We start from the raw sequence: 11,505 nt of genomic DNA on the forward strand, positions 1-11,505 counted from the left end.
TTGGGAAAATTAACATTTCGAATTTATTTATCTAAGTACCAAGCTGAAGCTTGGTGTGCCTGGATCCTCGGATCATCTACTTTGGGAAAATTAACATTTTAAATTTATTCGTCTAAGTATCAAGCTGAAACTTGGTATGCCTGGATCCTCGGACCACATACCTCGTCTAAATTGATATTCTTTACTAAGTGTTAAACAGAACCTAAGTTACGTCTGGTCCTCGGATCATCTACTTTAGGAAAATTAACATTTTAAATTTATTCGTCTAAGTATCAAGCTGAAACTTGGTATGCCTGGATCCTCGGACCACATACCTCGTCTAAATTGATACTCTTTACTAAGTGTTAAACAGAACCTAAGTTACGTCTGGTCCTCGGATCATCTACTTTGGGAAAATTAACATTTCGAATTTATTTATCTAAGTACCAAGCTGAAGCTTGGTGTGCCTGGATCCTCGGATCATTTACTTGGGAAAAATTAACACTTCTTTTCTTTTTTTGTCAAAAAACATCAGATATTTGCATGTCTAAACCAAAAGACCATATGCCTTATTTTTACATAGTTCAAACTAGAGATCCAAAATGAAGAATCAAATACTTAAAATACATCACTTAATGCAGTTCCCAGCATAATTAAACCTTCCTGGAGTATCAATTTCAATTCAAGTTGTTGCTAATAACTTTGGTAAAAGACAAAGAGATGATGTTTATGGAATGATATGATCAAAAAAGAGCAAAAAGTAAGAGTCATCTAAACAAGTAAAACAACATTCGCGCTTATATTAAATTCAAAATAAAGTACTTTTTCAATCACATTTAGAAATTACACTTAAAGATTAAAAAAAAAAAAAAGAGGAAGGCAGCAGGCATTCATTGTTTCAACTTGATCTTCAGAGGGCCTTTGGGGTCTTTAGGAGATGGAAGCTGGACCGAGGACTCAACGGCAATTCCTTTGCCTTTGGGATCATCTATCAAGGATATTGGATTAGCTTGATCACCCAACTCATCCTTCGAAGGTTCCTGAAGGTCACTTGAGGGCTGTACGTCTTCAAGCGCATTTTCTTGTACTGGATCAGCTTGCTTAGGAGCATCTTTAGGAAGAGTTGAATCCTCAACCAAATCACCCCCCTTATCCTCAGATGATCCCTGGGCAGCTTCTTGGGCAACTTCAGGAATGGAAGAAGCGCGAATTGCGGGAGGATAGTAGACACTCTCTGCTTTCCAAAGAGTGGAAGAGGCATCAACCCCAGCTTGGTAAAGTGCCTCATTCCACACTTGGAGGCAGTAATGCCTACATACCTCGGGAACCTGAGCCTTGAAGGTTTCGGTGACCTCCTTCACGCCTATATCATAACCGTCTTGTTCGGCTTGGTCCCTTGAGATCTCGGCCTCTTCTTTTGCTTTCTCGGCCTTTTTCTTCTCCTCAATGGCTTCCTCTTTGCCCTTGATGGCTTCCTCTTTGGCCTTCTCAGACTCGTTCAGATCTTTCTTGAGATCCTCTACGAGCCTTCGTGCTGCTAAGAGGTTGTTGTCGGCTTCACGGAGCTTTAGGCGCTAATCCTCGGCTTGATTAGTCGTTGTCTTCAGATCAGCCTCCAAGCCTGCCTTATCACTCTCTGCCTTGGCCAACTTTGCTGTGACCTCCTGCAGTTTCTTCTTGTGAAGGTCCGAGATCTTTTGGGCGGTTTCACGCCTGGATTCCTCGGCCCTCAGAGATTTGTAGGAGTTGATGGCAATCTCCTCTGCCCTATGGGCAGATTGAACGGCCTACGAACAAAACATATAAAAATTAGACATATGTATATAGGAAATAAAAACAAAAGCCAAGGTTTTAGAGAAACTTACTATTGCAAGCTCCTTCTTCAAAGTCATGAAGACGGTATGGTCCCTTTTCTTTCTCAGCTCAACCATATCCTCGGGGAGTAACAGCGCCTGCTCCAATGCATCCGCGACGCATGCAGCTGTCCCTTCATCGGAATTTCTAATGGACGCATCCACGGTAATGACCTCGTCGTCCATAGACATGTCAGGGAGCCATGCAGGGGCGCGCACGGCCACCTGTTGGTCAGTTCTTCTTTCCGACCTAGTTTGCATGGTGCGGGCCTGCTTTCCACCCTTTTCCACCTCGGGCTCCTTGGAAACAAAGCCCTTTCCTGCCTTCACCACTTCCTTTCCTTTCGGCTGATCCCTTTTTCTTTTGAGATCAGCTATGTTGGTGCGTTGGGTTTGGGAGGATGGGGGAGGAGGAGGAAGCCTAGCTTCAGGGCCTTTGTCAGCACCCTTTTCTTGAGTCCGAGGGCGCACCTCTTTTGGTGGTTCTTGGACTCGAGGGGCCTTATCAGTGCCCTCAAGGACATCCTTTAGACTGGGCTTAGTCTTTCGTTGAATGCCCATATTGTCAAATTCTTCAGTAGTAGCCTTTAAGATATGGGTAGAGGTGCCGAGGATGGAAGTTGAATCTTCAGGAGAGTAGGGTTGATTAAAAACCTCAAATTCGTCCTCGGAATCTGATACCTCAACTATTTCTTCTTCTTCTTCCTTTACAGTGGAGTGGGAAGGCGCGGCTTCACCAAATGTTAATTTTGTGGAGAAAGGAACTGTGGGAATCCCAACCGGAACGAATTGTGGTGGTTGGATTGGTTGGGTGACCAAGGTGCCTTGAGGAATGGCAGTCCCCTCCGGTAGCAAGAAACCTTCAACAGCAACACTGATCCGAGGAAGACGAGGATCGTGGGCTTTGATCACGCACTTCGGCGCCTGAAAAGCTTTGGATATTGGAGTGTAGCCGAGGATCAGATGAGCTGCTCGGAGTTGGCTGTCAGTATGCACAAAAACCTCAGCTTGCAGGATCCTATCCAACCGTCCGAAATCAACGAGATTGGGATGACGATCCGCGGCGTGTGGATATGTAGAGTTATCCAAGTAAAAGAGGGTAAGAATAAGTAAAAAGACAGAGGATAATAGTATGTAAAAGAAATTTCACCTGGAGTCCCTTCCCTTGTCGGACAGGGGAGGCCGTCGTGCCAATTTCCTGATATGATCAGGAAGTCGTTTTTTAGGCCCTTATTTGATTCAGGCAGACATTGAATTAGCCTAACTTCCGGGTATCTAGATTTTAGGTAATACTCGTCCTTTTTGCTTAGGTAATGGAGGTTGTAAACCCAGTTCACGTCGTGGTGAGTGAGCCCTAAGTTCATCTTCTCATTTAAGGCATCTATGGAACCTAGGATCCTAAAGACATTTGGGGCGCACTGAGTGGGAGCTAATCTAAAAGCCCTAAGATAATCCCTAGTCACGGTTCCCATGGGGATTTTCATTCCCCCTTCGATGAACGCAATCATCGGGATTACGACTTCCCCCGTTTTTCTTTTTGTATAATACTCTTCCTCGTTACAGTACCTAATGGATACATCCGAGGGAATTTTGTACTTAACCTTAAACTGCTCTATTTTTTCGTTTGAATCTACCAGGGACGCAAACCTACCCATTCTTTTTTTTTTGAAAAAAGGGGGGGGGGTGTGAAGAAAACTAACTACGCCGAGGATGAAAGACACAGTGAAAAAGAGAAGACGGGAAGGAAAAGAAACAAAAGAAACAAAAAGCTGATAAGGAGGGGAAAGAGTATTGAAGAACTTACTTTTAAAAAAGAAGAAAGCACGTCACCTCGGACAGAGTACTTGATAGAAAGAGAGAGTACGGGGAGATGGAAAGTGTGGCAGGTACGTTATGAGGTTTCTGTAGTGTGAAGAAGTTTGAAGAAAATTAGTATTTATATGTCAAAAGGTGTTTTGAAGCGGGCGAATTCCCGCCTCAACACAGGAATCGCTCTCGACCATTGGATATGTGTCATATCAATGAAACGTGGGGGACATAGAAGCGCCAATAATAAATTCGGGGGCGTTTCGCATACCGAAGCATCGGGAACACGCGATGGGTAATTCAGAAGTTATTTCCGTTAGTAATATTCCAGGATTCTGCAGGGTAAAAAGGTCTTTTAATTCGAGATCCTATTTTCCTCCCGAGGTGAAAGAAAAATAAAGAATCTCGAGGGGCTATTGTAGGGGTATTGGGCCCAGTAATTTATGAAGGACGGCCCAACGAGGTCTTTTGGGCTAGAAACCCAAATCCGAAAACATCAAAATGATCGTGGAGTATTTAAGTGTCCCATACCGTCCGAGGAGTAGATTTGTCCTCGGAATGTTAAGCCGAGGATACACAGTATACGTGGAGGACAGTAGAAAGAGCGGTGGAATGTACGAAGTAAAGGCCGCTACCACCGCCCATATATTAAAGACTACGTAATTGATACGCCGACGAGAATAGATGGAAGGATGGGACCTAAGCATAGAGCTTGGAACTTGGTCCCAAAATCCCTGCGGTCTTTAGGGAAGAATGGATGGGACAAGTATCCAAAAATCAGGGTTGCAACCATAAAGTGGAAGATGATGAAGAGAAGAGGAGGAGTATAAATAGGAGGGAAGGCATACGAAGCAAGGGGAGGACTTTGGGAGTAGAAGAGATAGAGTCAATAGTAAATGATAATCAACACTTGTATCCAAACTTGAGAAATATTATTATAAACCATCCTCGGAAACAATCCGAGGACGATTTCTCAGTCTTACTCTTTGCAAACGATTCTTTGTTTTGTTCCATTGGGCCCAAAGCCCGTTCTTTTTGTAATTGTCTAAACCATCCTTGAAATCTAAATTACAAACCCATCATCTACAAATTCATTGTGAAGAAAGGCCTTTCAAGCCCATTTCCTCCCAGTCGTGGTTTGGGAATTTGAATTGTGTCCTTACAATTATCATCTCATATTCCTATGAATTTTAAGAGATTTCCAATGAAATTAAATATAGGAATAGCTACATTCTTAGTAATCTGGATGCCAAGAGTAATATGAATTTTCCCGTACCAAACACCACATTATTGTATAATCTTGAAACATCTACCTAATGGCTTGAGCTTTCTCAATTAGTGTGGATACCCTTCAAAAAAAAAAAATTTAAAACAAGTTTCCATCCGATTAAGCAATTTTGAAAAACTTATTGAAATTCCAAACTTCATTGGAATCCTAGTCCTAAGAAATTAGTCCTTAAAGATTGTATAAATTTACCCAGGTGCACACATCAACTGGAGCTCATAAAAAATACAAAAAGAAATAATTAAAAAAAAAAACTTAAATTACCTAGTTGTAAACTCTCGATATTATCACAATAAAATTTCTAAACTCTTCACAAAAAAAATTCTAATAATAAAAAGGTAAAAATACAAAATTGACCTTCTAACTTTCATATTTTTTTCATTTCAGTCCTCTAACTTTGAGTTTTGTCATTTCAGTCCTCTAACTTTCAGTTTTTGTCAATGCAGAACTTTGTTATAACTCAGTTAGTAGCTGCCGTTAGAGCTCCTAAAATGACCTCGTTTTTTTATTTAATTTTTTTAAATTCGGAATTAAAAGAAAATAAGAAAAATTGGGAAAAAAAAAAGAAAAAGAAAAAAAAAGAAGAAGGAAAACATTAAAGGGAATAGTGACCGGAACAGAGCAACATCCAAAACAAGCAAAACCGAAGAAAGAGAGAGAGATCTGAAGAACACCCAACATCCTAAACAAGCAAAACCCAATAAATTAAACCATGAAATTAAAGTCTCTGATCCATTTTAGTTTCAGCTGAGACAGAGAGAGAGGTCCAAAACTGACCGGAACAGAGCTGGACCTCGCCGTCGGACCTTGTCATTGCTCCTTGCCACAGAAACCTCATAGCCTCATCCTTTCTTTCTGGACCAAGTGCTAGCTGCTCAGATTTTAGGGATTTTAATCCCAAATAGACAACAACTAATCTTTACCTAACAAAAATGATCTAGTAGTCTCTCACGAGTCACGCCTCCTAGTCACGTGCCATTTTGGCGCCCAAATTAGACAACAACTAATCTTTACGCCAGCGCCGATGCCTATCCCAATGTCGATGACAGAGACTTCATTCTCAGCCAAAATTTCTTCTGGTAAAAACATCAGAAGTCAACGTATCTTTTATCGCATTTTACATTTTTAAGAAATGGGTTGATAAAAAGTTTGGATTTTTAGGGTTTTAGTGTGAAATTAGGAGGTTGTTTGATGCTCCTAGTCACGTGCCATTTTGGCGCCCAAATTTCCCCTCAAATTCCAATCACTTTCCTCCTTGCTCTCATTCACTCTTTCATAAACATCCAGACTGTACAACCAAAAATCATCAATTCCTCAAAGAAAATCCCCAAACCCGTCTATATATATATAGTCTTAGGGCTTTTTTCATTTACGTATCTGAAACACAATGAAGCGACGCATTTCCAAAACTACTCGTAAAGATCCATCACCAATCATCGGAGCAGCTTTACCACAACAACCGCGTCGTCTCCATGGAGTTCGGAGCTCCGATTTCCGCATTCCAAGTCCAACTTCCCAATCAACCAAAGGTTCTTCTCCTAAATCATTCATTTTTCTATTTCTTTTTTTTTCTTCGTGTAATTGGTCCAAATTTGTTCCAGTTGAGATTAATTAACAAGTTCTAAGTTTCAATTAGGAAAGTTTTTTAGCACGGAAAATGGATTTATATATAAATAGGGTTTAGAAATTTCATAGAGAAAAATTAGGAAACTAGTGTAGAATGAGGTGCACTAAGAAACAAAGACAAAAATGCGTATCACTAACTGGCCCATTTCATGTTCTTGCTTGCATTGATATTGATGCATGGCTTAAATGACTCACCAAAATGAAGATTGTTGTTGTTCATGCCCTAGAATACTAGTTTAAATAAATAAATAAATAAGGTGTATCCCGAGGTAGATTCCTAAACTTGAAACTGTGACTTGTCGATTTTGGTGGAAAGCATGTATGCACCAAGGCTTGACTTTTATGCCTGAAAAAATCTAGTACCACACCCTTTTGTGCTAGAACTTTGCCATAATTCTAATGTAGCAGGATGTGAGTAGTGAAAAAGTGATGGATCCATATGAAAGTGATAGGTAATCAATCACAGTCTTAGAATTACTCTTTATGCCTTGAATACTTATGCATAGTATTATTTTTGTATTAGTTATTGAAATGCATTCTCTTACGCTAATCAACAGATTTGACATGGGCTCTTTGGCATATACATCATGATTCTTTTTTTGGATTTTATTTCTTGTATGAATTTTTATGGGTGTGTTATAGTTATTCCTTGTACAATTTATTTGTTTGAATGTTATTAGGCAAATGCTTGGGCCTATTTCTCTAATTTTTTTCCACTGCTCTTACCATTATGCACTATGGCATACTGCTTCACGACAAAATCATTTAAATTAAATTGTTGTTTCCTAATAATTTGTTTCATTTTTCATTTCCATGTAGATATCAGCTGCAGGAAAAGAGTAAAGCTTACAGATCTTGATGTCAATATTCCCTTAAGTTGCAGAAGAAATGCTTCTTCTACTCCATTGGAAGGAAGACTGAGTCCGAGATGTAAGTTTCTACTGCTGCCCATACATTGCTTTGCTTTTCTGGAGCTGCATATTCCTTGGGTTCTTGGTATAACTTGTTGTTTTCCTTTTCTTGAAGTAAAAATGTTGTTTCTCTTTGTGCTAAATGTTTAAATATATACAGGCTCTATTTTCATAATTCTGTTGTATTCTAGTGGTACCAATCAAAAGTAATTGGAACTCGTGTTATGAAAATATTAACCATTCCATTTGAATGTGACATGCAGCCGATGACCCCAAAACTTCCGAATTTGCATTTTTTAAGAAATTGAAGGAAAATGCAGGCCACAAATACCAATCCCATACGTTACATAAAGAAGAAAACCAGTCAAAGAAGTTCAAAATTAGTGACTGTTCTGGAGGTAAATGTTCAGAAATGCATCTCAACTGCAATTTGGGTTTATTCGTTTTTTTATTTTTTATTTATTTTTTATCCCATTCTTAAAGGCACTTGTCTGGACATGATTATTTACTTGCTTTCTCTATACTATGCAGGAATCCCAAACAGTGTCAAATTTAGCTGTAAGGACTTCAATTCCTCATTGCTTGCTGAAAATGTCACACCTAGTAACTTTAGCTCACACCTGTCACCTCTTGGTGGGGCATCAAAGAAAGCAGGTGTGTCTTTGTAAAGTGGCTTTTTATTTTCTTTTTTCTTTTTTCTTTCAATGGTATGCTTCTGATTGGTATTTCTTTCTTGTTTATTCTATCAATAAAAAGGGAAGAAAATTATGACAACAAATTATTGCTCCTAATTTTTGAATAATATTACAGTAATCTTCCTTGTAAATAAATGGAGATTGTGCTCTCTTATTTGAACGTGAAATCTAAACTTTACACCCTTGTTGTGATTTTATTATAACCTCTTAGTGTTGTGTGAAATAGCTCCTCTTCTGATGTCCAAAATGCACTAGCTTATCATTTCTAACATCTTTAAAAATGGCAGATATAAATGCAGTTATACTGACTTATAAACTGAAAAAAAAAAAAAAAAAAAAAAAAAGAAGAAGAAGAAGAAGAAGAAAGAGGTTATATTGTACTATCCTGAGACCACTTTTAGGGAAATCACTTGGTATTCTGAAACCCTAGCAAAAATATTAAAATAATGCTAATGCTTTGTAGGAGTTGAATGCTGCTTCCTTCATTGTTGACCACATGCTTCTTGGTAGTTGATTCCTGGTGATTCATATCCGTTGCCGCCCATGCACTATGACACTTTTGGGGGGCTATTTGACATGGATAGAATTAGAAAGCCATCTAGGAAGCTCTTTTAGTAGGCTTGGGTTAGAATAATTTGTGATTTTAGTATTCCAAAAGGTGAGAGAGCGCTATTAGGCTTCAACATTATTAAGTAAAATATTCACCACCACTTTGTTTAACCTCATTCCCAGTATTGTATTATGCTTCATGATCTAATGTTACCTGATTCGTGGTATCTTTAATCATGATTTTTTGGACATTGTCTTAATATCCTCATTAATGTTCTCATTTTGTAAATGACGATGCCAAATTAGAACCACTAATGAACTTGCTCAGTTTGCAATATATCCCGTGGATTTGGAATCCAGAACTTTGATATGATATTTTGACTTTTTTATTGGTTGGCAGAGGAAAATTCACCAGAAGCTTGTACAACCTCAGCAGGTATATGCTGCCTGCATACATGAAAATATTGAGAAATATAGCAATGTGTTAAATCCTGGGGTTATTTATGCTTTGTTTGGTAGCTAATATCATGGAAGGAAAGGATGAAAAAAATATAGATTTTTACAAGTTATTAAGCATTTTGTTTTTAAATTCCCAAATTTATTTTATCCTTGGCAATCCCATGGAGTTCTATTGCTTGTTTAAGATTTTAACAATCTTTTTCCACTTCCAAATCTTACAACCATAGATGCTGGTGGAATGCTTTGCTGAATAGTCTTAAATGCTTGCAAGTCTTTATGTTTAGGGGGCCAGCACAGCCATGGAGAAATTTTTTCTAGGAAGAGACAGAAATTACGCAAATGGGTTGTAGAGACATCGTATCCTCATATTGAAGAACTCTGTTCAAAGGGGTTAGACACACGACCTTTTAATAAGTTTTCTCATTTTATTTTAGCCTCGTGTCATGGACTTGTAGAAATTTTCTCAGGTATGATTTTGTTTCTTTGCTTCTTAGTCGCCTGTTCCCCAAGAGCAACAAAAACAGCGTATGTTCCTTTTGCTTTCCATATGGATGTCACTTATTCTGTTGGTGTTGGTGATTAAGCTGAAAAATCATTTCTCTGGCAGGGTTTTAAGAAATCAAAATCAAGGGACATTGATATTGATACCAAATCTCAGTTTCTCAATTCTTTGGAGTCGCATAGTCAGCTCAAAAAATTAAGTCATTTACCTGCAAGTAACCATATGGAACTTGACCATGCTTCACACTTGGATGATGGTCCTTCATCTTGTTGGTTGAATAGATCACCAGAGGGGGTTCTCTCAAATTTTTACACTCCCCCAAGCAATGCTTGTATAGCATGTCCCAAGTATAAAATGAGAGAAACCGGTTATGAAGTAGGAAGAAGTCCAGTTGTATGCACTCAGTGTGATTCCACTTATGGCTTTCAATCTAAAAGATATGGATCTCTTGCATATAATCATCTCAAAGAACTGGATGACTTACATTATCCAAAAAAATGTTTGATTAAAAGTGGGTCACATCCTCTTCTTCTGGGTTGGGACTTTGACAGGGGTACAGAGGAAAGAAACTCGTCTATTACATGTCTAAATACAGAGCTGAGTGTGTATTCACCTTCATCAAGTTCCTTGGGTGATTATTATCAGCACATTCTGGATGATAGGATAGGTGCAAAAGAGTTGAGTGAATCATCCTTCCTGTCCACATATTCTCCAAATGTTATTTCATTCCCATGGTCCTATTCAGCCAGCTATAATGACCTTGATTTTGGAAAACAAGTTGAAGACAAGGAAGATATAAATGCTGACTTTAACCATTTTCCTCTAGCTCTAACACTTGCACCAGACTATCTTACTCTGGCCGAAGATCACAAGAATGACACTAAATGCAAAGATAGCAGCATCTTCTTTTCTCCTCATAATCTCGATATAATGAGCAAGGTTTTCGGTGAGAGATATCATCATCCTGGTTTCGAAGGTGTCCTTTCGGACCTTTCCTCTGGACTTGATTTTGATTTAGAATGGGATTGCCCATCATTAAGTTGTTCCTCAAGGAAGCATCATTCACCTTTCAATTATGCTTTTCAGTCTCCCAGAAATGAAGGAACATATTCATGCTTTTTACTCAAAGACAAGAGTGAAGGTTTGCTAGATGGTTCAAGTCATAGAGGAACCCTGAATCATGTCAATGATATTGTTAACATCCAAGACTGGTCATCATTTTATTTCCAAAGGCCACTAGAAAAAGACAAGTCATGCCCATTGCTGCTCGATAAATCAAGCTGGGATGGAACATGAGGACAAATGTATTAGAATGATAGTAAAGCTGCTTCGAAGCATTTTGGACATCCTCTTCACGCTTTCATTATGCTTAGCTGTGGCTGCTTTGTTAATGTAGCTACTTTGTTTACTGGAATTTTCCAATGTTTTAAAGATTTTAGGTATACGGGTCTATCAAGAGATTACTTACGAATTTGACACTGCCTTGTCTATTGTCATCTGTCGAGGATATGTTCAATCTCTCTTGTCATCTCTCAAAATTTGTTTCTTGAGCCACACCCGAGCACAAGAATCTACAGTTACCACACAATCTCAAATCCCACCCCTTAAATTACAGTGACGTGGCAATTTGTACACTATTAGATCCTAAAAATAAAATCTGAACTGTGAGATGGACAAGACTAAGAACGAAGAGGATATCAAAGAGGGTGGTGAAGCTTTGGAAGTAACCTTCAGAATTTTAACTTAGAGGGCAGGTGGACTCTAGCTCACTTTTTTTTTTTTTCTTTTAACCACCAAGAATAGATAAAAAGTTATAAAACATGCTCACAATGGTTTACAA

The 11,505-nt window shown here is 38.7% G+C and overlaps 1 protein-coding gene across 8 annotated transcripts in view; it reads left to right on the top strand.

Annotated features, from left to right (window-relative positions):
* The window catches only part of LOC142619924 (uncharacterized), a 100,701-nt gene extending 89,563 nt beyond the window's left edge, over positions 1 to 11,138 (top strand). Inside the window, exons 1-9 of one of the 8 annotated variants that reach the window (XM_075793310.1) lie at positions 5,710 to 5,846; positions 5,938 to 6,002; positions 7,369 to 7,479; positions 7,724 to 7,858; positions 7,992 to 8,114; positions 9,105 to 9,140; positions 9,448 to 9,553; positions 9,631 to 9,688; positions 9,771 to 11,138. In XM_075793310.1, coding sequence (XP_075649425.1) covers positions 5,948 to 6,002; positions 7,369 to 7,479; positions 7,724 to 7,858; positions 7,992 to 8,114; positions 9,105 to 9,140; positions 9,448 to 9,553; positions 9,631 to 9,688; positions 9,771 to 10,961 — 1,815 coding nt within the window. In that variant the 5' untranslated portion in view covers positions 5,710 to 5,846; positions 5,938 to 5,947 and the 3' untranslated portion in view covers positions 10,962 to 11,138. Of the gene's footprint in view, positions 1 to 5,709; positions 6,003 to 6,054; positions 6,453 to 7,368; positions 7,480 to 7,723; positions 7,859 to 7,991; positions 8,115 to 9,104; positions 9,141 to 9,434; positions 9,554 to 9,630; positions 9,689 to 9,770 lie in introns of those variants that run through there. The other 7 variants (XM_075793309.1, XM_075793307.1, XM_075793308.1 and 4 more) reach the window with 7 other exon arrangements.
* Positions 11,139 to 11,505: the final 367 nt, after the last annotated feature.

The sequence above is a fragment of the Castanea sativa genome, chromosome 12 (genome assembly GCF_040712315.1).
Source record: "Castanea sativa cultivar Marrone di Chiusa Pesio chromosome 12, ASM4071231v1".
NCBI classification, from domain to species: domain Eukaryota; kingdom Viridiplantae; phylum Streptophyta; class Magnoliopsida; order Fagales; family Fagaceae; genus Castanea; species Castanea sativa.